General features: G+C 49.7%; 9 protein-coding genes across 9 annotated transcripts; 6 read left to right on the top strand and 3 right to left on the bottom strand.

The window, feature by feature from the left end:
* Positions 1-96: 96 nt before the first annotated feature.
* On the bottom strand, positions 97-588 carry PFLUO_LOCUS6395 (uncharacterized protein; the record flags this gene model as incomplete). Its single annotated transcript, XM_073783936.1, has 1 exon — positions 97-588. The coding sequence occupies one exon, from the start codon at positions 586-588 to the stop codon at positions 97-99; it is 492 nt and encodes a 163-aa protein (XP_073640441.1).
* Positions 589-1,421: 833 nt separating this feature from the next.
* PFLUO_LOCUS6394 (uncharacterized protein) lies at positions 1,422-2,216 on the top strand (the record flags this gene model as incomplete). Its single annotated transcript, XM_073783935.1, has 3 exons — positions 1,422-1,559; positions 1,636-2,033; positions 2,108-2,216. The coding sequence occupies 3 exons, from the start codon at positions 1,422-1,424 to the stop codon at positions 2,214-2,216; spliced, it is 645 nt and encodes a 214-aa protein (XP_073640440.1).
* Positions 2,217-4,669: 2,453 nt separating this feature from the next.
* Positions 4,670-7,942, top strand: PFLUO_LOCUS6393 (translational elongation factor EF-1 alpha; the record flags this gene model as incomplete). The annotated part of the gene is made up of 2 exons (XM_073783934.1): positions 4,670-7,787; positions 7,857-7,942. 2 exons carry the CDS (start codon positions 4,670-4,672, stop codon positions 7,940-7,942), a joined length of 3,204 nt encoding a protein of 1,067 aa, XP_073640439.1.
* Positions 7,943-9,011: 1,069 nt separating this feature from the next.
* Positions 9,012-9,694, top strand: PFLUO_LOCUS6392 (uncharacterized protein; the record flags this gene model as incomplete). The annotated part of the gene is made up of 3 exons (XM_073783932.1): positions 9,012-9,026; positions 9,104-9,256; positions 9,320-9,694. The coding sequence occupies 3 exons, from the start codon at positions 9,012-9,014 to the stop codon at positions 9,692-9,694; spliced, it is 543 nt and encodes a 180-aa protein (XP_073640438.1).
* Positions 9,695-9,849: 155 nt separating this feature from the next.
* PFLUO_LOCUS6391 (tyrosine protein phosphatase 1) lies at positions 9,850-10,983 on the bottom strand (the record flags this gene model as incomplete). Its single annotated transcript, XM_073783931.1, has 1 exon — positions 9,850-10,983. The coding sequence occupies one exon, from the start codon at positions 10,981-10,983 to the stop codon at positions 9,850-9,852; it is 1,134 nt and encodes a 377-aa protein (XP_073640437.1).
* An 801-nt stretch (positions 10,984-11,784) lies between these two features.
* Positions 11,785-12,159, top strand: PFLUO_LOCUS6390 (uncharacterized protein; the record flags this gene model as incomplete). The annotated part of the gene is made up of 1 exon (XM_073783930.1): positions 11,785-12,159. The coding sequence occupies one exon, from the start codon at positions 11,785-11,787 to the stop codon at positions 12,157-12,159; it is 375 nt and encodes a 124-aa protein (XP_073640436.1).
* A 331-nt stretch (positions 12,160-12,490) lies between these two features.
* PFLUO_LOCUS6389 (uncharacterized protein) lies at positions 12,491-14,782 on the bottom strand (the record flags this gene model as incomplete). Its single annotated transcript, XM_073783929.1, has 4 exons — positions 12,491-13,792; positions 13,848-14,125; positions 14,178-14,439; positions 14,495-14,782. The coding sequence occupies 4 exons, from the start codon at positions 14,780-14,782 to the stop codon at positions 12,491-12,493; spliced, it is 2,130 nt and encodes a 709-aa protein (XP_073640435.1).
* Positions 14,783-20,877: 6,095 nt separating this feature from the next.
* Positions 20,878-21,399, top strand: PFLUO_LOCUS6388 (uncharacterized protein; the record flags this gene model as incomplete). Its single annotated transcript, XM_073783928.1, has 1 exon — positions 20,878-21,399. The coding sequence occupies one exon, from the start codon at positions 20,878-20,880 to the stop codon at positions 21,397-21,399; it is 522 nt and encodes a 173-aa protein (XP_073640434.1).
* Positions 21,400-23,604: 2,205 nt separating this feature from the next.
* Positions 23,605-24,851, top strand: PFLUO_LOCUS6387 (uncharacterized protein; the record flags this gene model as incomplete). Its single annotated transcript, XM_073783927.1, has 4 exons — positions 23,605-23,833; positions 23,883-24,212; positions 24,267-24,641; positions 24,697-24,851. 4 exons carry the CDS (start codon positions 23,605-23,607, stop codon positions 24,849-24,851), a joined length of 1,089 nt encoding a protein of 362 aa, XP_073640433.1.
* Positions 24,852-25,398: the final 547 nt, after the last annotated feature.

Genomic DNA, 25,398 nt, shown 5'->3' with positions numbered 1-25,398 from the left:
CTTCAGATGAAAGAAAGACACAGCGACCAGAAACCAATTGTCGGCCCTCCCTCAATTATCAACTATAGCCCAGTTTGTCATCCGTTCTAGCAAAAATCAAGCCACCGACTTCTTCTCATCCACAAAAGCCGCCTTCCCGCTCCGCAGCCACTCATCCAGATTCATCCGAGGATGACGGGGCTTGATAACCCGGAAGACACCCTTCTTGGCCGTGCGCACAATAGGCTTGGGCGATGGGGTGCCCGTGAGAGAGCTACCCCGAGACGGAGGGGACTTGACCGGCCTGGCGATGGCCGTGGTGATCCGCTTCTTGTGAGCCTGAGCCGAAAGAGCCTTTTTTTCTTGCTGGCGGAGAAATGCGTCGTAGCCCTTGTGGAAGGGTGTCATGTCTGCTGGCTTGACAAAACTGGAGTTGATGGCGGTAGTGGTGGTAGTGGCGTGGTCATTCTGGAAGATGGCCTGCTTGGTGTAGATGCCCCTCGCTTCGTCGAAGATTTCGACCTCGGGGCCGAAGGGCATGTTGAAGGATTTCTCCTTTGGCTTCGTGGCCGTGCGAGGGTGGGAGGTGATGAGTGCCTTGTTAGCCATGGCTTGAATGGCGTGAATGGTCGAGGTTGATGTTGAACGATATGAAGATGTGTGAGGGAATCGAGGATAGCCAAAGTGCTAAAGGGAGAATTTTGATATAGATTGAGGTTGTATTCACTGTGAATCAACAATTGGTGTGGAGAAATAGAGGCAAGACACAATAGAAGCGAATGGCAACGTGAGGGAAGTGGTAGTGGTGGAAGTGTAAATAATAGAGAATAGGAGGAGATACTACTGATTCACCGAAGGGTGGGTATTGAGGAAAGAACAATTCTACGAGTACGATGATATAGCTTCATTGAATATGGCAAATGTCCAAAAGGGGACAAGGTGCATCCCAACCAGAGCAAGTATGTAGCACTTGGGGTTAGGCACCTGAGGCTCTATCCACGGATTCGGCTACAACAGTCCATGCTGAACATGGACTGAGCTACACATGTATCTAGAAATAGAGTAAGATGACCTTACTATATTTCCTGCTAATTCATGACTGTATCACACTTCTTCTCTCCCTGATATTTTTGGTAGGGGCCAAAAGATCGGATTTCTTGGCGGTATACAGTCGACGTCTACCTAGATGTACGAATGTAGATACCTGTGCACTCTGTTCTTAGTCTACAGCAGACCTACACCCTACAAATCCATTTCTCTACACAGATCTCAACAATCATAAGCATTCGTGGTATACTGTGTATATGGACAGTGGCTGTGGAGTCAGACGGTGGCTGTGCCCTTGGCTGCCCCGCTGCCCATAACTTCTTCCCCTGACACCGCCATCTTCTCTTCCTGCTCCTGTCATTTTCAACTCTTCCACACACTCATCACAATCAACCATGTCCTATTACGGCGGCCCTCCCCAGCAAGGCTACGGAGGTGAATACTACGGCCAGCCGCCCCAGCAGGGTGGCCAGGGCTACCCACCACAGGGAAATTACGGCGCCCCGCCTCAGCAAGGTTACTACCCTCCTGAAGTAAGTCGCAGACAGATCGCGCGAGGGACAAGACCATCTCGCAGAGATAAGGAAAGGAACTAACCCTCTCCACCAGCAACAGCAACAATACAACCAACAGCAACAGCCCTACGGCCAACACGGCAACCCGCCTTCCTACAGCGAGAAGGGCTACCCCGGCGGGCCGGGGGAATACGGACAGCCGCCGCAGCAGGGCTATCCTCCTCAGCAGCAGGGCTATCCCCCCCAGCAGGGGTACCCGCCCCAACACGGCGGCGAGAGCTCTTCGTACTACGGCAACGCGGCGCCCCCCGGCGCGCAGCAGGGATACCCGCCTGGCGCAGTAGGACCCGAGGGCGAGCGCGGTCTGGGATCGACTCTGATCGGCGGCGCCGCAGGCGGGTTTATGGGCCACAAGATGGGTGGTGGGGTGATGGGCAGTGCGGGCGGTGCGATCTTGGGTGCTGTGGGTGCGAATGTTGCGCATCATGAATAGTAAGTTGATCTGGGTCGGTGTGGGAACGTGTTCGAAGTGATGCATGTGGCTAACGTATCTGGTTACTGGACAGTGAGAAGCACGAGAAGAAAGACAAGAAGCATAAGAAGGAGAAGAAGCACAAGCATCACAAGCGTCACGGCTCCAGCTCCAGCTCGTCGAGCTCGTCGTCTAGCGATTAAGGTGCCGTGGTGGCGCGGTAGGAGGATCGCTGGGTTGCCGTGGGAGAAACGGGAGATGTTTAACCCTTGTTGATGCGGCCATGCGATATGCCGATATCCCAGGTTCTCTCTGTACAGGGTGGGTTGCTTGGGCTCTTTTGCGTTGTGCCTACCCATCTATCTATACTGCCGCACCGTATAGTTACATATTCCCACTGTGTACAGACAATTAACCAGCGCTGCTTGAATCACGGCCGTGTTCCCCTGATTATCTTAGCGCCCAATCCCTGCAGCGGCTGCGGTGCCATGTTCCACCCAGTGATCGAGCCAATAGTTCAAAAATAGTCCGTCCGGAGGCCGTGTACACGGTACCTGCATCTGTGACAATTTCCTTTTTGATTTGTCTTGCCGGTGATAGGCCGGCAACCATCCAGGGTGGCTGTTGCGCTATGTATCAGGCATAGGCCTGAGCGCGGCGTCCAATAAACAAACCCGGAAGAGAGAAAGGGGCTGCTCCCGAATATTCCCCTGGAAATAATCCCTGTGAGTAATCCCTGTGAAAAAAAAAAATCTATTCGGCCGCCGAGTTGTGGCCTGTAGCACGCACTCGATCCGGCTGTACAACATCAACGACTATCGCCCTTATCCTTATCACTGCGTGGAGACTACCCCGGATTACTTTTATCGCTTCAGCTGGCGATAACTGCCTGCAGGAAGAATAGGGGCGCCTTACGAGTGGATCCTCTCCCTCCGCAGGGATTCCTTCTAGGGGCGAGTGAGATACATGCAGACTAGCCCCGGGGAGGGGGCCCTATTAATTTCCCCCATCCCCATAATATAGACAACTGGGGCGAACGGCCATGCGGGTCCGCTAAGATAATAACGCCGATGGAGGGAAATGACCTCGCCGCAACGTAACCACCGCTAGAACAGCACAGAAGTGGCGATGAAGAGAAGAAGGCCGAGCCAGGAAGAACGAAAATTTTTACTTTCTTCCGTCGCTTCCAGAAGCACGGCGTAATTCGTCGCACGGGAGTTGCGGAAGCCATCAGGAATGCCGGATCGATCGCCTGAAGCGGAACGAAACAATCTTTTTGTCGAAGCAAGGGTTTTTTCTTTTTGGCTTTTTTTTTTTTTCCTTTTTTTTTCTGCCAGCGGTCCAGACCCACATCGCTGAGCCTGCCCGACCCGATCGGTTTTCGCCACTTGGTTTGCGTCTCTGTTCTCTGGGGGAATAAGGGTTGCTCGGGGGATCGGACGGGGCAGGGTGGCAGCTTGAACTAAAAAAAAAAAAAAATTTCTTATCGGCTGCGACGGGTACATCACGATAGCGGATAAGATGCGGTGAGAAGAAGAAAGAACAGCAAAAGAAAACAAGCGGCGCCGAGTCCAAAATACATACAGTCAGATCTTACTGTGTACATGCCTCGTTTCAGCATCCCTAGATGCCTCCAGCAGTCCATCACAGTTTAACCCAGGCTGATTTACCCCTGACTACAAACGATCAAACAGGGTTGTTTCTCTCGGGGATAGCCATGTCGATCGAAACCTGCAGATCCCGGTCTCTCCTTTTTTTTCTTTCATGCTGACGGTCTTGCCTAGTCCAGCCAGCCGCGGCAGGTAGGTTGGTATAATCACAGTCTGGTTCGCGGAGAACAACGGAACATGTCCCAGAAAATTCTCGTAACTCTAAAAGTATTGGACAAGACGAAGGAAAAAAAAGACTGCGCCACCCGATCATGAGTGGCGACAGGAATAGCACCAGGCCCCCGGGGCTAGCCTGACAGTCTCTATCCCCCGGATTCACGATAGCCCTCGAGGCTGATCGGGATATCCACTACCCAACATCGTCCGTCGTAAATCCTCACCCTCTAATCTGGCGCAATAATCATAATCTGAATAATAAAATCATTCGTCCTCTGCTCATTCTGGATTCGCCTCACCCATACTCGGCCATACTCAGGTAACTTCATCGTTGAGAGGCGGTGTCCCGACCAACCAATCAACCGGAAGGAATTCGGGCGAGTGCTTATCCTAATCAGTCGTCCGCTAAACCCGATCCGGTCAAGCGCGGGACAATGGACGGAAAAAAAAAAAAAATTTCGGTCGCGGGAGGCAAGTCGCACGATAAATATCTCGCCCCCCCTTCTTCCCTCCCTCTCTCTCCTTCCTCTTCCCATCTCACCTTTTACTCTCTCCCCCAAACCCCATACAGAGGTCTGGTCCTCTCTTTTCTTGTTTTTCCTTGTTCTATCTGCATAGACAGAATAGATCCCTGCCCATCGCTCATAGAGAGCGTTCGCTGCGTTCTTGTCAGCCAACGCAGTTTTTTTTCACGGGTTACCACCAACCCAACAAGAACATACACACACCACACCACACCCGAGCGATACCCCTCATAGAAGAGAAGACAAAAGTTGCATCTTTCTTTCTTTACAGTTAATACTCCTCACACCGCCAAAATTTCTTCCAACATGCCTGCCGTCGACGTTTCATCTGTCCCTGCCGTGTCCGGCAAGGAGACCGCTCAGTCGGTCGCTGTCCTCGAGGACCTCATCAAGAACCTCAACGTCTCGACCAGCCCCGATGAGGTCAACGCCGCTGCCGGCAACCTCGCCACTCTTTTCGGCGGTCCCATCCCCGAGCAGACCCTGCCCCTGAAGGCCGTCGAGACCTTCAAGAAGCAACTTGCCAACAAGAAGGATGCTCTGGTCCGCGAGCGTGCCCTCGAGGGCATCCGCGCCATTGCGTCCCACACCACCATCGCTCCCGGTGTGGAACCTCACCTCGCGTCGCTCATTGGCCCCGTTCTTGCCGCTGTCGGCGACAAGATGACCCCCGTCCGGGAGGCCGCCCAGAGCGCCGCTGCCGCCCTCGTTCAGGCTATCAACGGCAATGCCGTCAAGGCGATCGTCCCCTCCATTCTTGACTCCCTCGCCAACGCCCAGAAGTGGCAGGAGAAGATGGCCGCTCTGTCCTGCATCGACACCCTCGTCGAGTCCGCTCCCGCTCAGCTCTCATACCAGGTCCCCAACCTGATTCCCGTGGTCTCCGGTGCCATGTGGGACACCAAGGCTGAGATCAAGAAGACCGCCTACGCTACCATGGAGAAGGTCTGCGGCCTGATCGTCAACAAGGATATTGAGCGCTTCATTCCCGAGCTCATCAAGTGTGTTGCCAAGCCTGAGAACGTCGCCGAGACCGTTCACTTGCTCGGTGCTACCACTTTCGTGTCCGATGTCACCGGCCCCACTCTCGCTATCATGGTTCCCCTGCTGGACCGTGGTCTCGTTGAGCGTGAGACCGCCATCAAGCGTAAGGCCGCTGTCATTGTTGACAACATGTGCAAGCTTGTCGAGGACCCCCAGATTGTTGCTCCTTTCCTGCCTCAGTTGATGCCCCGTCTGGAGAAGAACCACGACACCCTGGCCGACCCCGAGGCCCGTGAGAAGACCCGCCAGGCCCTCGACACCCTCTCCCGTGTTGGTAATGTCAAGGATGGCAAGATCCCCGAGATCTCCACCGCTGGTGACATCTCCACCGTCTCTGCCATCCTCAAGGAGATCCTGGAGCCCAAGTACAAGAGCCAGATCCCTCAGTGCGAGGCCGTCATCACCTACGTCGCTGCCATCGCCGGTCAGCTCGTTGACGAGAAGGACAGCGAGGTGGTCACCTGGACCCAGAACGCCCTTCCCTACATCACCGCCATCGTCGGTGAGACCGATGCCAAGTCCATCGCCGAGTCCCTGCGCAAGCAAGCCTCTCCCGAGGCCGCTGCCGCTGACGAGGTCCCCTCCGACGAGGAGGAGGGTGAGGATCTGTGCAACTGCACCTTCTCTCTGGCCTACGGTGCCAAGATCCTGCTCAACCAGACTCACCTGCGTCTGAAGCGTGGCCAGCGCTACGGTCTCCTGGGCCCCAACGGTTCCGGCAAGACCACCCTCATGCGCGCCATCAACAACGAGCAGCTCGAGGGTTTCCCCAAGAAGGACGAGGTCAAGACCGTCTACGTCGAGCACGACCTGGACGCTGCCGATACCGAGCTGACTGTCATCGGCTGGACCTTCAAGAAGCTGGGTGAGGTCGGCCTGGAGATCTCGCAGGAGGAAGTCGAGCGCAAGCTCGAGGGCGAGTTCGGTTTCTCCCGCGCCCAGATCGAGGGCCCCATCACCGCCCTGTCTGGTGGTTGGAAGATGAAGCTGGCTCTGTGCCGTGCCGTCTTCGAGAGCCCCGATATTCTTCTGCTTGACGAGCCCACCAACCACTTGGACGTCAAGAACGTTGCCTGGCTCGAGGACTACCTCAAGAACTCGCCTTGCACTTCCATCATGGTCTCCCACGACAGCAAGTTCTTGGACGATGTTATCCAGCACGTCATCCACTACGAGCGCTTCAAGCTCAAGCGTTACCGTGGTACCCTGAGCGAGTTCGTCAAGCGCGTTCCCTCCGCCCGGTCCTACTACGAGCTGAGCGCCTCCGACATGGAGTTCAAGTTCCCCGAGCCCGGTTTCCTCGAGGGTGTCAAGACCAAGTCCAAGGCCATCGCCCGTGTCAACAACATGTCCTTCCAGTACCCCGGTACTCCCAAGCCCCAGATCAGCGACATCTCCTTCCAGGTGTCCCTGGGCTCGCGTATTGCCGTTATCGGTCCCAACGGTGCCGGCAAGTCGACTCTCGTTAACGTCCTGACTGGTGAGCTCATCCCCACCTCGGGTGATGTCTACCAGCACGAGAACATCCGTATCGCCTACATCAAACAACACGCTTTCGCCCACATCGATAACCACCTCGATGCCACTCCCTCTGAGTACATCCAGTGGCGCTTCCAGACCGGTGAGGACCGTGAGACCATGGACCGTGCCAACAAGATCGTCACCGACGATGACGAGAAGGCCATGGAGAAGATCTACAAGGTTGAGGGCTCCCTCCGCCGCGTCATTGGCATCCACTCCCGCCGCAAGTTCAAGAACACCTACGAGTACGAGATCTCGTGGTCTCTGGGTGACAACGTCGGCATGAAGGGCGAGAAGTGGACCCCGCTGATGAGCAACGACAACACCTGGTTGCCTCGCTCCGAGATTATCGTGTCTCACCCCAAGCAGGTCGCCGAGGTTGACCAGAAGGAGGCTCTGGCCTCCGGTCAGTTCCGCCCCCTGGTCCGCAAGGAGATCGAGCAGCACTGCGCCAACTTCGGCCTCGACAACGAGCTGGTCTCTCACTCCCGCATGCGTGGTCTCTCCGGTGGCCAGCGTGTCAAGGTCGTCCTGGCTGCCTGCTCTTGGCAGCGCCCCCACGTCATCGTCCTGGACGAGCCCACCAACTACCTCGACCGTGACTCCCTCGGTGCCCTCTCCAAGGCCCTCAAGTCCTTCGAGGGTGGTGTTGTCATCATCACTCACTCGCGTGAGTTCACTGAGAACCTCACTGAGGAAGTTTGGTCCGTCATGGACGGCAAGATGACTCCCTCCGGCCACAACTGGGTCCAGGGCCAAGGCTCCGGTCCCCGTCTTGACCAGAAGGGTGATGATGAGGAGGACAAGTTCGATGCCATGGGCAACAAGATCACAGTGGCAAAGAAGAAGAAGCTTACTGGTGAGTTCCTACCCTACATACGTATTCCCTTTATATGATCTCAACAGTCACTAACATTTAATTTGTTAGGTTCTGAGCTGCGCAAGAAGAAGAAGGACCGTGCTGCCCGCCGCAAGCGTGGCGAGGACGTGTTCTCCGATGAGGACGATATTTAAATGGGATCCCTTTTGTTGTGATGCATTTTTTATGATTGGTTGATGAATTTCATTTGCTGCTGAGAGAAATTACATGTCATTAGTGAGATCAATACAGTCATTCTCTGTTCAATTGTTGTCCATGTAGAAAGTAGCGCAGAGGATAGCCAGCCCTATTCCCAGGTTGGTTGTGGTTGGTGCGAAGTCATTAGTTCCTCGCTATGCTCAATCCAGGACATCTTCACGGACCCACATCGGGACTCTCGATCGACTTCCTCACCACTCCTATGAGTAATGAATTGACACACCCATCCGACAGAACCAAATGGCTCGCATCCCTCAACCTCTGCACAGACTACCGCCTAATCAACGGATTGAACGTGATAGGATAGATGTTACGGTCCGCTAGATCACATCTCGCCTTCTCCCGCTGGGCCGGATCTACTCCTTGGTTCATCGAAAACCTACCACTCCGGCGAGGATATGACTGGAACCTGTGGTACAACGGTTCTCTTTGCTTGGGATGGACGGCCTGGTGAGTGAATGTTGCTACGGGCCTTTTGCGTGCATCCGACGGTGTTATGGCCGATGAGTAGATTCTGCGGACGGCTACGCGGATTTTGTGGTTTGAGGATGGGGTGGTGTTTCATGAAGACTTTGCGAGGAATTTAAGGGATGTGTTGAGCTATTCGGTGACTGAATGGGGGTAGGAGGAGGGTTCTATAGTGCCTCAGATTGTTCTGGATACACTGATGGTTTTGTTAATGTATAGGTTGAAGAAGATCGTTGGAGAGGTTGTTTCGTCTCTGTACTTGTTCGGTGGTGGTTCTAGTCTCTCTGTTTATAGGAAATGGGGTTGACAGGACTGGGCAGCTGCTCCATGAAGTATTTACTCGTGGATTGTTATTTGACCATGTTCAACGCAAGAGACAGACTCACTCACTCACCCCAACTGCTCGAGACTTTCGTTCTTTCCACATCTCCCACAACCCTATTCCATACACTTCCAACCCCATTTCAACATCCATTCTCCCGATTTCAGCGATAGTAAACCATCTCTTCCACGGAGCTCGTTCCACACGACTGAGCGATGGATCCAGCTGGCGTAAGTCACAAATCTCGTTCATGTGTTGATATCTGGTTTGGCGAATATGCCGCGAGAACGAAAAACTAACCTCCCAGGACTCGCAGTCGGACAAGGTATCTCGTCCTTCAACGGCGACGCCATGCCAACCAGCAGAAACAGAACAGTCAGACACTGATATCGACAAACAGCGCAAGAAGATACCCGTCAGGAACGCTCTCGACAAGCCACAGATTTCAGCAAGCCAAGCGGTAAGAGAGAGATTCTTCGCCTTCATATCCTTCACATACACTTTTTTCCTTAATCTAACACAGTCTCAAAACGCCCAGACGAAGTACCGAATGATCGCCCCGAGACCCAGCACGGAGACCAACACCACCTTATCCCCCGAAGAGCTCCAAAAGAAGCGCCTCGTAGCAACCCGCAACGAGGTCGCCTCGAAACTCATCGCAAAGTACGACTACTGCCTGGAGTTTGGGCGCCGAACCACCGAGCTGCGACGACTGCTCGATGCCCTTTGCGAGACTATCAGCACCTCCGATCATGCTACCTATCGCCGCGAGTGGGCGGATGATTTGCAGGAGCAGTTGGACAAGATGAAGCGGCATGTTGCGCAAGATCATGTGGAACTGAATACACTCAGGGAGAGATATCGTGATGTTACGCTGGAGTTAGAGGGACTGCCTTGATTCTTTGTGACCAGCATTTAACGACGTCTTCGACAGGGAGTGAAAGAGGGAGGGAGTGGATTGGGATCTGTATCAAAGTGGCCTAAACCATTGGGTTCATTTACACAAGCTACCTAGAGCTTGAATGTCCCTTCCTTTCCTATCAATAATAATGCTTAACGATAAAGAAAGCCCTCGGACGAATTCGGCTGCGAGATCCACGCCGAATCTCCCCACTTCAACATCCCCGGCTTGCCCTTAACATTCCAATTCCACAACCAGCACAGATTAATCGTCGTTGCCATCGTCTCGGAGACATTCCCTCCAAGTGTTTTCTCAAAGTACATGCGCGTCTGGCCTGCCTCGCGCCGCGGGCCAACCTCCCTGACTTCGCAGTTATAGTGAGTAAGGGCCTTCCACTTTGGGTCATCGAAGCGGTGGCCTGAGCCCAGGTCCAACCATTTGGTGATCACCAGCGCGACCCACTTGGTGCCGTACTCTTTGATCTCGAGCTTGTAATCTGTGTGGCAGGAGTTGCAGACTCTGATTCTTATCTGGTGTTGGTTTTCCGCGGGTTGGCTCAGGTAGGTCTTCACAGTTTCGGCGACTAGGATTGGGAGTAAGTCGCGTGTCATGTCGATGTGGCCACAGATCCCCAGAAATTTGATCTTGGAGCTGTCCAGCAGCTCGATATCGGATCGTGTGACGCCGATCATGTTCTGGATGCGCAGGCCCAGACTCGGGGTCGGAGATTTCATGACGCGCGCTTCCACCGCTAACAATGTGATCATGTCGGCCTCGAGCGTGGTCTGGATCTCGGTGAATTGCAGGGCTCGCGTCGAGATGCCGTATTTATCACCGTAAAAGGCTCGCCGCATTGTGAGTTGGAGGTGATGGTAGTAGAACTTGTAGTAGGAGAAGTTCTTGTGCACGCGCGTTGCTTCCAGGAGCGGGATGTGGTCTGTATTCTGGAGACAGCGAAGCGCGGGCTTGTTCGGGTGGAATGCTGGGCCGGGGAGAGGCACGCGATTCCAGCGGTGCAGGTGCGAGCAGAAATGACAGTAGTAGAAGGGTGGGTTGTCTTTGCTCAGCCGGGTCAATAGGATTTCGCGCTTTCGGCTGTGGCTGTTCGCCTTATCGACCTTGAAGTTGGGGTTGGCGAGTCGGTCGCCCAGTATTTGTAGAGAACGGTGGTTGCATAGCGAGAGACAGGCGACGTCGACGGAGCAAAGGAGGCGGCAGATGAACAGGAGCAGCTCGGGTGGGAGGGCGAGGAGTCCCATCGGGATTGGGACTTGGGGCTTGGCCATGCCTCTTTGAACTCCTGGGCTCCTGGGGTGTTCCTCTTAGAACATAATCGTGTTGTCTTGAAAAAAGATATTTGACGAACACATGGCGGAAGCAGCGAGCGGTAAAAGAAGTATGAGGGCAGTGATGACCGTTGGCGCTAACGGGGTGGGAAACGCCGGTTTGCTTTCCAACAACGCCAAACGCAATAGTTCACATGGTCATTGTAGAGCACGATACAGGGCAAGGGCGCTTTGTTTTCTATTTCAGGTATGATAGTATTTGGAGGCAACCGCAATAGTACATTGCCAGCATATATTTCACAGTTTATCTAGAACGTCCCTATTTTCCATGTGTGATATACTTATCACGATGGCCGAATATATACCAGTTGGGTCTAGTAGAGGAGATGAACTAATCTTGTGCTTAGTGTGGGAAGACGCATGCATGGTTCGACAATATCAACCAAACCTATCTCCAACGGGTGACCCATTCGCTTGGTTGACCCGTCCGCTAGGAAATAAGTTGGCTAGCGTTCTAAAGGTACTCCCAAGTGCAAGTCTGGGAGTACCTACAGGGGTGGATCCCTGTGGGCAGGGCACTTTCAGCGAATTCCCAGGTACTCGCTCCGAAATCTGACCTCACTAGATATCAGCTTACCGATTTGGTAATCTTCTTGATTTATAATCCTAACCAACCTCCTGGAAGAAAGCCTTGTACTATATATTAGATGTGTCCATTGTCGGACTCACCAGAACCTTGGAAATAATCAAATTTTATACCAAACATATGTCCAGATCGTCTTCTATCATCTAAAAGAAGCCATGATCCTGGAGACCTTCACACGAGTCTTTGTTAACTCAGACCAACTCGACCAAACCCTCAACTTCTACACAAAACTCTTAGATGGAGAAGTAACGCTTCGTTTTGCCTATCCCGACAAAGGCCTCGTCCTTGGAGCTGTTTCATCTCCGCATCTTTCGGTGCTAGTCATTGCTGGACAAGAGGAGAACCTGGCACCGTTCCGTGCGACCCACCTGACCATCAAGGTCGACCAGCTAGAGCATCATATCGGTGTTTTGACTGCAGCAGGCTCCGAAATTCTCGAGCCTATTCAGGATACACCGACTGGCCGGAAGACGAGGTTTCGACATCCGGACGGGTTAGTGGTTGAGTACATGGATTTTAGATCGCAATAATGGATGGGAAATAATGTTTCACTTATGAGAGGGGATTGTTCGTGTCTCCCCTCTGATAATGAAATGCCATATGTGAATAGGCTGTCAAATAAGATTATCTCATATCCCAACCACACATAGATCAGTGCTCACATGAGTCATGTCCTCTCAAGAGAATCTACATGGATTAGTCGTTCTCACAAAATCCGAATCTTGAAAAGATGCTGTTATGTGCTTAAATAGCCCAAGTTAATTATATGTTTTGTTAATATAATAGTTCTGAGTTAATTTTCACACCATCTCTTGATTTGAAGCGCGGGTTGAATCTTTAGACATCTTTCCATCAGAAGAATCAAGACAGCTTGCCTCGTTTGAAGTACTCCAGAGAAGATTTCCAGACGCCTGTAGCACCTCTAGCAATTGCATGTCGTCCATCGTAGAGCGGGAAAATCACAACGGCTCCAAATGCACCAAACTGCCAAATAATGGCCACTGTTGTCCAGCCAGAGAAGAATGATTTCGTAAACACGTAGTCACGATATAGTGGAAGGGGCCAAGCGACAAATGTTATTAGAACAACAACAACAAAAAGTATTGAGGCAACTTTTAGCCATCGATGCAGATCCTTCAAAGTTTCTTGGTCAAATGGATGCTGGATGTCGTCGAGGCTAGCTGGAACTGTTAACGGAGTTGACACAGGCCCTTTTTCGTTGAATGCACCAGTATCCTCGAGGTCAATGGTGTTTGGAGGTTCTGACTGCTTCTTCTCAGGAACTGGCTTGAGAGAGCCAGCCTCTGACGAAGACTGGTCTTGCTCGCTAGATTCATTGAGAGTACTCATGTCTGACCCTGCATGAAGTTGAGCTTCATCCGCCAGTTCGATGCGCAAAAATTCGCGCCAATCAAATTTGTAAGGCTTGTAGAGCGACAGCACGACGGAGTATAGACCGGGCGAGAAGAAAGATGCAATGGCTGCATAGAGAGCCGGATACTCGTTTGAGGTGGTACCGATATTAATGGCACCATACATCGACTTGGCAGTTGCAAGCCAGACGGCAAGGCCTGTGAAGAATCCAAGGATAGGAGCGACAATTGCAGCCAAGCGGGTTTGACGGGACCAAAACAAGGTGAGTACTAGTGGGACGATACCAGGGCATGAGATAACAGGCCGCAAGTAGTTGATCCAAGTCATGTTGGCGCCTCCGTAATTCATAGCAATTGAAATGCCCGTGATAAACACACCATGAATGACGACTGTCAAATGACTCACCCGGACGAGGCTTTTGTCTGTCACCTTCGGATTGAGATAGGTTTTGTAGACATCGTAGGAGAGAATGCTGCTGACGGCAATCAAAGATGAGGAAACTGTGCTGGTAAGAGCCATGAAAAGGAGGAAAAAGAAGCCGATAATCCCTCCATCTCCGATGAGAGCCTTCAGGGTATATGGCATGACCATGCCCATATTAACCTCAGTGGCAGTAAGCGGACCAGGGTAGGTAGGGAATATTGGCGTATTGTGGATCGCTCGAGTCGCCAACCCAATGACGGTTCCTAGTCCCCATGGTATCCCAAACACCGCTAGCGCAGCAATTATGTAGCCGGGGACTGTGGCCCGAACTTCTGTCGCAAATGATTTTTGCCAGAACGCGGTGTCCTATTTGTGATACGTTAGCTGTGACTGTGAGGACGTTTGGATTCAAGAACCTCACCATAACAACGAGGGCCAGGTTCCCGAATTTCAGGATCAACCCCCAGATGATGGCACCCTTTGACTTGAAAGTGAGAAGTGATCCCTCGTAGTTTCCGGAAACATAATTATCGCTTGCTGTAGCCACGACCTTGTCGTATAGGCCACTCAGTCCCCCAATTTGGGAGTTGGTTAAGACGGCAAGAGTAAAATATATGATGAGAATTAAAGCAATCGCAGTGTGTAAGAAATCGGTCAGGAATGTGGCTTTGAGACCGCCCACTGCGGTGTAGAGTACGACTATGAAGACTTAGATCATGGTCCGGCGTAAAGGTAAATTGTACAAGCTTACCTCCTAGTGGAATGAGAATAGTTGCCGCGACAAAGTTCATCCCCGACACTCCATAGATAAGTTGTGAACCTGTCATGATCATCGAGGCGCATCCAAAGACGTTGTTCACCAGATTGAGTCCGATAAACGTTAGATGGGCAATCCGACCATATCGCATTCGCACAATTTCAAGTAATGTATGCGCATAGGGAACTCGAATCTTCGACATGACACCCAGAGCGGCCATTAATACGATTTGGAAGCACAGACCAGATCCCCACCACTGTTTGTCTTCGTGTTAGCCGTTGCGAGGGCATAAATCACAACGTTTTACATACCAGAGGAAGCGCTATTCCATAACGATAGGTCATCGCAGCCGCCAACACCGTTTCATTGATCCACATCCATGATGAGAACACAGCAGAGGCAGTCAAGCCCGTACCAACAGATCGATTTGCAACCATAAACATCTCACTCTTCCCGGAATCCTCTGACAGATAGGCCTTCTGTACTCGAATTGCGACGAGAATTACACCGCAGAAAAGAACTCCAAGTCCAATGAGGAGGCCATAAGCTGCTCCCTGTGGGATCAGGGCCAATTTAGTGGTGTCTATTGTGTTGGACATTGTCGGTGCGGCTAAGAGAGCTCACTATCCCGAGCTGGTGGGTAGAATATTTATTATCTTCAAAAGTCCACTGCATTTTGGTTATTTAACCTTGCAGCTGCGTCAGACCAATGCATAGCTAGGTCTACTCGGCATTTGCGTGCAACAATCAGTCTGCCATGTGGTCGGTGCTTCTTACGTCGTCTGCAGCCCCGATTGCGTTATGCGAAAATGGAAAGGGAGCCAATAGGCCTAGGCGCAACTCTTTGAAAAAGGTAAAAAAGGCGATTGAAACATTTAAACAGATGTTGAACAGAAATAACTATGAACAATAGGAGGACATGAGGGGGATTGTGTCAGTATTGCGTGTAATCATAAAGCGATGGCGAAAAACCGACTCCCTATCACGAACCAACAAAGGGACATAGCGCTGCTCCACAACGGCATAAATAGGAGTTTACTGCATCATGTATCGGCCGATAGAAATTTTGACACCTTTCAGGATAATGACGGGATGAGGCTGATTATAAACGGAAGTGCTATCCAGGCAGGGTGGTATGGCTATGAATTCTGACTGGACACGAAGCTCTTAACGTAAACGTTTCAAACTGATGATCTTTTCCACTTCAATATTTCTAAACTTTTATCTGATCTGTTTTTAAAGTAAGTCATTCTGGGTACAGCCCTCTTCTGTTTCAACCCATGTTAAATCAATGCTGCGACCATCAATCTCTGTACAATGGAGTCAATTTCCATTTATTCTCCCACAAGGACACCGGGTGATAGCAGTTACTACAATCACTAAAACTAGCGAAGGGTTTCCTGGTCGATAATATAGCATTCCACAGAAGGAAGGATGTGCAACAGAATGTGCTCCTCAAGGATTACTGTGGTTACAATTTCCGGCACTAGGCATATCAAACTTGCTAAACGCCCTCCTCCCTTTGTAGTGTGAATAAGCCCGTGTACTTCACCAGGTTCCAGGACGAGTGCTCACATATGACAATGTGTGTTACACGAAACTGCTAAACATTCCTATATCCGTGCCTCTCTATACCATTCTCCCAGTGATGACCCTGTCTATTGACCCTAGAATCGAGATCATTTACGGCAAAACATCTATCAACTCACTGAAATAATTCACAATCGAGCACTAGAAGCGAACACTAGCCATTTTGCGCTGCCTAAAAAATGAAAGAATGAGAAATTAGCGCTCCCTATGCCGCGTTGGATGAAATAGCCAACATAGTTATTTTTACACAGGTTCTGTACTGAGCGAAGCCTTGCTGAAAGTCTTTGGCCCGTACGATCCAGCAAGTCATTTGGATCGGCTAAACCGAAATCATGTCAATCCTCTGAGAAAACATTATCAGAATGTAGGCTGCGACTACTTGCTTTGGCTGTTCTAACTCGATCTAGAGTACTTTGTCCAAAAAGATACAAGAGATTCAGACTGCGAAAATCTTAAGATTGCGCTACAGCAGTTTACGAAATCAGTTTTACCTCAAAACTCACGACTTGATCTCCGGAACATAAATTCGAAATGCGCTAATCCCATTCCAGGCCACTGCTCTAAAATGTGGGCAAAATCGTAATAGTAATGGCCGTACTAAGATAACATAAAAGATGAGGTAGCATCATAACACCGTAATAATCTAAAGAACTACGTAGAATTGCTTGATAGTTCTGATGCGAAGATCGCCCGTCTGATCTTCTCCCTTTCCCTTGAATGTCACATTGTGTACTTTCGTCTTACGCCCATTAGTCATAACACAGAAGGCTGTGGCTATGCGGTGGAGAGCTTTAATTTGGTATGCAAAGATTATATTAATTTATATGGTCTCTGCCAACCATATCGCAGCTCATTCGTTGCCAGCCTCAAACTGCATCTGGGCTCGTCCAATAAGCTAAATAACCTGACAGAGACCTTCCAAGGACTACCATTGCTTTTCAGAGATGGCTCAGAGCCCTCATGTGAATAATCTCAACATAACATGAAACTCACAACTCGGAATGCTCCAACCAGCCCCTGGCTACTGAGGCAGCCAGCCAACCAACAACATCTTGCCAACAACATCTTGCCAACCCCATCCTGATCACAGCACGAAAAGGCAGGCAACGACTGCGGCACCGCCCAGCACTATTTCTTGAGCTGTGGCAATCGGCATGGCCGCATTGGTGGTGGAAGCTGCAGAACCCGAGCTTGTGTTGGAGCTCGTGACTGAGCTCGTAGAAATCGCCTCGTTGGTCGCAATAGTTGTGGTAGCAGCTGCAATTTTCAATGATGCCGAAGAGACCTGAGCTGAATAATCGCTCGCGGTGAAGGGAATCTTTGCGAGGCAATCGCCGGCAGTGGACCAATTATCGGAATTATCCACGCTTGTCGTGCTCGCTGTAGAAACACTACTAGTTTCCACGCTGGGAGTCATGTCGTAAACGCAGCAATAGGCATCGCGACCCTCAATCAGCATGTTGCCGTAGCAGCATTTGGAATCGCCATTTGAGGTGTTCTGTAACCAATTCTGGGGGCAAGTGGCTGCCGTTGTAGTGGCCGCGAGGGCAAGAGCTATGGGTAGAAGACGCCTGATTGATGGCATTGCGAGTTCTAAGTGGGGTAGGTGGGGGTAATTGTGGGATGATTTAACGTGTTGAGAGACTCCGAATCATGGGTTGTGCTTACTTTTTATAGACGACATGGATGCCAAGTGCCGAGCGAAAGAATAAATCACCGCTAGTAGACCTACCCATCACTATACTCTATTAGGATAGGGCTTGTTTTGAAACCTAATTACTAGTATTATCTGATTATCGTAGACTACACCCGAATCGCATAATTATATTTTTAGGGAGCAGGTAATTATCAATCTCGCCATGACGATGGCGCGCGGCATGCAAGCATCGATTGAAGCAGATGAGTGGTACACCAAATACCTACGTAAATGTGTATGTACTCGAGTGTCTTTTCAATTGTAATTTATTTTAATTATACACTAGCGTGCCAAGCCTGCTAGCAGTGATTTCATGTTCTGTCCTCCCACTGTAAGGGGCTTGCTAGGGTTCCGTTGCCCAGCGCATGGAGCTAAAATAACTTCCTTCATGATTGGTGTAGACTCCGAATTCGTTTCTTCAGCGAGGAACTAAGGGCGAGGCTGAGTCTAGGAACCCGAGGAACTATTTGTGGAAACGTAAAATAAGCGAACTCACTAGTAATTCTACCAGGTAGTCAGAACTGACAATGATGAAAACGATGGTATTCTGTCTAGCTATCATGTCTGAATTTATAGGGGGCAGAAAGCGGGGAAAATTGCCGGAATGTGGAAATTGCACTGCATGCCAAGGTTCCAGAGAAGTGATCAGGTGATCAGGATGCGGCAGATGGATCCGAGTAAATTTTTAGTGAGAATCCCACTCTGACACTATTAACTATCCGACGTATTCGAGACTAGGGTGTACGGATGCTTCCAGATTGGCGTAAGTCTCTACAAATATCACTGATCGTAAGGTTGCTGCTACATTCAGCTTCTTTAGCTATCTGAGACGTGGTGAAGGATTGGCTCTCTATCATTTCACAGATGAGACGCAACTTCAAAAAAAGGAGCCTCAGAGCCATTTCGTGAGGACTAATTTTAGATATTACAGGCTTGGAAGACAGCGATTGGAGGAAGTCTGCTTGCTTTTTTCGGATGGAGAATGGAGGGCGTAGAAGTATTGAGTGTATAGGAGTTTCGTGTAAAATACAAAGACTATTTTAGGAAGAGTGAAGGAAGTGGTCGAGAAGGCGGGGGTCTTGATGACCTATCCAATCAGGATTTGCACCTTATGGATCTATTTTGGAATCAAGTCGTGAGAGTGTGGAGATATAACTGATTTCAAAAACTAATGCAACCTAGCGCTCTTTCCAATTCGTAGTACTTGTATTGTTGTTGAACAATGTTCTCGACTTGCTTCATTTCGGGCATTGTATCTGGGGCGATAATTTTCATGTTGGAAGGTCGCAACGCTTGTTGTCCTTTAAATTTTCTCAATATTCGCAGTCATATATTAAATCTTCGCATAATGTGCAGTCATTGGTAAACGCACCGTCAGGAAAGGTAGGTTGCAAACACCGGAGAAAATTATTGTAAATTGCGGCACCCCTGCTTTCAATTAAGGATTCAGGGCCAACAAGTGATGAAAAGTAGATAGCAAGAGGCAATCTCCAGCTGGGTTGAAATTCTTGCACAATCTCTTTGACAGCCTCTAAACGATCACACCTCTCTGCTGAAGATGAGGTTTGTGGGTCGGAAGATCGCCAAATGGTTTCACGAAGACGAATGACTTCTTGTACCCATATCGGTCTCCCATTTTTAAATGATAGGTTTTGGAATCTGCGAAAATGACTCTGCAGGCGGCGCAATCGATCACTTTCAAAGAGGGACTGGGCTAAGATGATCTCGCATTTGCCCTCAATCTTCAGTGATCCTTGTGAAAGGTACTCTCCAAAATAGTTTTTGGTTTCCTTGCGAAAATGGCGTAAATTTTCCAGGTTCTTTCTTGGTGGATGATCATCAAATTTCCCAAAAGTATCAATTAGATCCAAATCGCAAAGAAATGTTCCTTTAGGAAAATTTGTCGTATCTATCGCATATAGCTTGATCTCTCCTAAGCTCGATCCATCTTCGGGGCTCAAATGCCGATAGTAAATGTACTGAATTGCGAAGAGCAACAGCTAGTCCATGAAATAAAATTGTCCTTCAGGCCGTGCTTTGGCCACCATCGAAGATGCAAGTTGAGCGTCCGAGCTATGGTCGTCCGTTTTTGACTATTCAAGTTCCAAAAAATGTCTTCCATAGAGGAATCCCAGTCCTGGCAGGCCGACTCTGAATGCATCCACCTTTCATTTGCTGTCCCATCGGAATGCGGGGAGACGACCCGAAACAGGTAACGGGGAATCTCATCTAAAGCTGTCAGCGCCAATTCGGTACCTGCTTGAGGTCTAAATAGCAACTGCTCAGACTCTTCAGATGGAGCACTCAAGCGAGCTTTTCTTAGAGCCTCAGTCAGATTTTCCATTTTGAGCTTGGCGATGCTTTGTTGTTGGTGGCGGTAAAAAGAGAATATGGGGCAAATATTGACTGGAAATAGTACAAGATTTTGTACAGTGGTTTCCAATGAATGCAGCCAAGATGTTAGATGAGAAAAGAGAGAAAGGCAGGTTGTTGGGCGGGGTCGATGTCAGATGATTCGGTCCTACTTCCCCTGTCGACTTCGTTCCCTCAGAGATTACAGTATCTGACACTGACTCACAGGACGCTGCAATCAAATGTTCTATAAGATAAGATACGGTCAAATAGGGATCGTTCAAAGGTTAACTCGTTTTCTTGGGTAACGGCCTACAAACAAATGCTCAAAGCATAAGTGTATGGAGAGGAGTCTATCTTTGATCGCACTCCATGGCCACGGGGCGTTTGGGCAAGTACGATCTTTCTATTGCCGAGACATGGCGACAGGCTTTTCAATGCCGCATAATTCCACATAACACCGAAGGAAATAATCAGACGAAATTTAGTTCAATAAGGATAATTATATCTTGAAAAGCCTGCTGGCCTTTAGCCAAGTGCGGCCGACATTTGGATGGACATCTGCAGAGTGAGGCATAGTGAGAAAAGGGCGAAGCTCCATTTACTCCGACTCTGGGTGACCTAAAACAGGTAAAAAATACATGGAGCAAGCAGTATGAGAAGCGTCAATCTATCCTGCATTGTACACTAATATCGGTAACTCTATTGGGAAGATTGCTCATGTCCCAATGGCGCCATCTATGCATTAACAACATGGTGTAATATCTGACGGTCAAGATGACATTTTCGGGGGTTCTCAGCCAACCTGGTTTTTGCTTGACCCCTCATGGCGCTACATGTGCTACCAAGATGAATAGAAATTGCCCCATACTTGGCCATATGGTGAAAGCTGCCACTGTGAAGTTTCTTTCCAAACCCCATTTCCGGAAACATTTACATGGCCAAAGTAGTAGATTAAATTGATATATAAAGGCACTCCGAAGTCGTTGCCTTCAGCATAGGTCCTCTTAGCATATATAATACATATGAACAGGATAGCTCTGGCAACATTACACAATGACTTTAACCACCTTATTTTCCGATTCACACTATAAGGGTGGCGCCAACGAGTCGGTATCTATCGTTCGAGACGTCACAAAATCGTCACTATCATCTGAGGGAGATATCGCACCTCTGGGGGAAGTTGAGCAAGAACGCCGGTTTTGGTTCCAGCGAAAGAAACAGTTTGACCCCGACACAATAGCAACCCAGCTTTCGGTTTATGATGATCCAAATGCTGCAAAGGGATACCAGCCCAGGGCAGACTGGGAAAACCTTCATCGGTTCGATTCATCTGCCCGATGGACATGGGGTGAGGAGTACCGGTTGGTTCAAAAGATTGATGTTCGAATTATGGTCTTTACATGTATCATGTTCATGGCTTTAGAGCTGGATCGGTCCAATCTTCAACAGGCACTGACCGACAACTTCCTCGAGGATTTGCACATGACAACCGACGGTATTGTGAAGGCCTTATTATTTGCCGAAAGTATCATGACTGCTGATTCAGTCTGCCTTCAGATTACAATCTTGGAATGACGGTATTTCGGCTCTCGTTCCTTTGTGCCGAACTACCCTCTCAACTTGTCAGTAAATGGATAGGCCCAGACAGGTGGATCCCCACGCAAATGGTGGTCTGGTCGGCGGTCGCCATGGCGCAGTACGGGCTGAGTGGACGAACGGCCTTTCTCATATGCAGAGCGCTGCTTGGGATTCTACAAGGGGGGTTTATCCCCGACGTAAGTTGCAGCAATGCGGTGACCGAATAGAGTAACTGTCGCTCACGAAGGCTTTTAGGTGATTTTATATCTTTCATACTTTTACAAGCATTTTGAACTGTCTTTGCGTCTTGGGTTCTTCTGGACAGCCATGAATTTTGCGGATATCCTTGCTAGCTTCCTAGCCTTTGGTATATTGCATCTTCGTGGTGTCCAAGGCCAAGCTGGATGGCGTTGGCTTTTCCTGCTGGAGGTAGGCGAGCATGATATCCACTAGGACCAATACATGAATCTCACTTCGGGATTAGGGAATTATCACGTTGCTTGTCGGGCTGTCGGCGTATGTTTTAATGCCTCCAGGGCCGTGCCAAACGGCCAACTGGTCACGGGGCAAATCGGGCTGGTTTACCCCACGGTGAGTCTTTTCTACTAATATATGTGCCTAATACTGGAGACTGATTTTCCTTAGGGAGGAAACGATCATGGTGAACCGGGTGATCCGTGATGATCCCAGCAAAGGCAGCATGCATAACAGAGAACCCATCACCCCCAAGCTACTTTGGAAGAGCCTTCTTGACTATGACTTATGGCCGTTGTACATCATTGGGCTTACATTTGAGACTCCAATGACAACTCCGAAACAGTATCTCACGCTAATATTGAAGGGACTGGGATTCGGGACTTTTGCGACCAACCTCTTGACCATCCCTAGTCAAGTACTTTCCATGATACTGATGCTCACCATAACATATATATCTGAGGTTACCGGGCAACTAACCCTGGTGTCCGTGATTGGACAAATTTGGACCCTACCATTTGTGGTATACTTGTATGTGGTCGACATCAACACCGCGAACAAATGGTCTGCGTGGGCGGTGATGACTCTTCTCCTAGGATATCCAAATTGTGAGGCCAATCCATAGGGATCTCTGTAATTCACGGTATCTAACAAGAGATGCAGCACATGCAATCCAGGTTGGATGGAATTCTCGGAACTCAAACACTGTTCGGTCTCGTACGGTCTCGGCTGCCATGTATAATATGTGCGTCCAGGCCTCGTCAATCATCGCGGCAAATATCTATCAGGCCGGTAAGTGCTTCGTTCCAAGGTTTATCCGTTCCTATCCAACCCGACATAGATGATGCTCCCCGCTATCGAAGGGGTAACCGGGTTTTGGTGGCACTCGTGGTCACAAACATTTTTATTTACCTGTTTACTAAGATCTACTTTGTCTTCCGCAATGCGAGACGGGAACAGAAGTGGGGTTCCATGTCTGAGGAGGAGAAGGTACATTACGTGGAAACCACCAAGGACGAGGGAAACAAACGGCTAGACTTTCGGTTGGCACATTGAGGAGTGTTACCAAGTTGGACGGGAACCCTGGACGCCAACTGAATAGAGAAGATTGTATCCTCATTTCTGTGTGTGCCGTGTTCCGTTCCAGACTTCTAACATCGTGCTGGCTTCTGCATAGCGTGCTTCGAGCGTTGGTACACGTGCAATCTTCCCCGCTCCCGTTAATGGACGATGGCATCAACGAGAAAAGCAAAGTGCTTAGCGCAGATAAGTTCAATGGACACACTTGGTACAAATGCCCAATTTGTAATAGCGCAGCGTCTCGCAACTTCTAGTCTGTATCGTGCCATCGTCCCCGTTCCACTGAACGTCAGTTGATTACATCCGGGCCTTTCACGAGCAGATATTCTCCATTTTTGGGGGTTATTGCGAATAACAGCCACTTTTCGCAAAGCACCCAGAACGTTTATTGTCCAACCACAGCAACTTACATCAAAAGGTGTGCTTTGGAGGAAAATGTGCGAGATCTGTATGTATTCATCCAAAGCGGGGTTGCGACTACATGTGGCCAGGATACTGTGGTCGAGGTCGGATATCGGCATCGAATGTCAGGTAAGAGGTGGTGAAATAAGAGTATAAAACAAACATCCATCCTGCAGTTTTCCTAACTACTCCTTAGTTTCAAGATTCTAAATCCTCTGGATCGCAAGTACATTCCTCTCCATAATTATGGCCCCTTCTATCACCGAGCCCGCGTTGTCAGCAGTGCATACTGTAGAAGGCAAACTCCCGTTGAAGGGCACCGAGCGAGTGCCTCTGAAACTAAATGGTGCACTGGATGCCTTTGAGTCATTCGATGTCACGCCAACCATTGGACGCGAGTTTCCCAATGCAAGTCTGAAGGACTTCCTTCGTGCCCCGAACTCCGATGAACTGCTTCGAGATCTTGCAATTACCGGTCGGTGCTAGTGTCTCGTAATGGTTCCAGGCTATTAAATACATTCCAGTGTCCCAGCGAGGAGTGGTTTTCTTCCGAAAGCAGGATGGTCTGGACGATGACTTGCAGAAAGAACTGGCTCAGCGGCTTGGAGAGCTCTCGGGTAAACCACGAACTTCTGGGCTTCACATTCACCCAGTTGCAAATTCAGGCCGTGAACATAGTGTCAAGGATGACGAAATCAGCGTGATCAGCTCACAGCTCCGGCAGAAGCTGTATTCATACCGTAATACTCGCAAACAGACCGCTAGAAGGGAATGGCATAGCGACATAACCTTTGAGCCCATTCCTAGCGACTACACAATCTTGCGCTTGACAGAGCTCCCTAAGACGGGTGGTGGTAAGCATGAAACATCTTTCTCTTATGATTTACAAAGCTCATGCATTAGTCCAGATACCTTGTGGGCTTCTGGCTACGAGGTATACGACCGCCTCTCGCAGCCATACCAGAAATTTCTAGAAGGTTTGACAGCAACGTACGCGCAGCCTCGTTTCAACCAAGCGGCTAAAGAGAGCGGCTTCGAGATTTATAGCCGCCCTCGCGGTGCCCCTGAGAATACTGGGGAAGAGCTGCGCGCTGAACATCCAGTTATCCGCACCAACCCTGTTACAGGATGGAAAAGTGTATTCGCCGTGGGCAGCCATGTTGAGAAAGTCAACGAAGTGACCGAAGAAGAGAGCAGACATCTCCTGGACTGGTTTGTAAAGTTGATCGTTGAGAATCATGATCTGCAAGTGCGCTATCGTTGGCAAAATCCCAATGATCTCGGTATGTCGTCTTATACTTAAGTTTGCAGACTGCTTATATCTGACATATTTGATAGCAATCTGGGACAATAGGTCGGTGTATCACGCAGCGACCTGGGACTATGAAGAGATTGGTCCACGGACTGGCCATCGCGCTGTCGGTCTTGGAGAAAGGCCGTATTTGGACCCAAAGAGCACTGGGAGACGGGAAGCACTAGATAAAGATGAATAAAGCTTCGTCCTCTATCCACGCCATTTCCGAATTACGGGCGGCTGTTTCTGTAAATAGAAATAGTGCACCAGCAGTTATTTGCTTGACATCTCACTGCATTTTAGCACGGTTTTCACTCATTGAATTTCAAATATCACCGTTCTTGAACTCCACAATCCTTTTCGCCTTGGGGACTAATGCCCCATGCAGAGATGGGAGGGCGCATAGTGAACCAGACATTCAAAAGGATAAAGCGCAAATTAATGCCAAGATGTCCGATCGGCAGAGCTAAAAACCGGGGTGGTCGGAAGCTAAGATGTAAATCCGGCCACCAGGCCCAAATCGCGGACCGTAGCACTGCTTACCCGGGCTATAATGCGATTGTCTCGTAGGTTGGTGTGATCGACTGCTTCCTGGGAAGAGACAGCTTGCGATACTAGAAAAATTGGAAGCGGCGTCCCAAATTTAATTCGCAAATTAAACCGAGCCTGATTCAGAATCACCTTGTTTTTACGAAAGAGGAATGCAGATTCCAGTGGGGACGATCAACAGCGGCGAGGCATTCGTA

Source organism: Penicillium psychrofluorescens (assembly GCF_964197705.1).
Source record: "Penicillium psychrofluorescens genome assembly, chromosome: 4".
Taxonomy (NCBI): Eukaryota; Fungi; Ascomycota; class Eurotiomycetes; order Eurotiales; family Aspergillaceae; genus Penicillium; species Penicillium psychrofluorescens.
The sequence above is the reverse complement of the archived record's forward strand: the minus strand, read 5'-3'. Positions and strand labels throughout refer to the sequence as shown.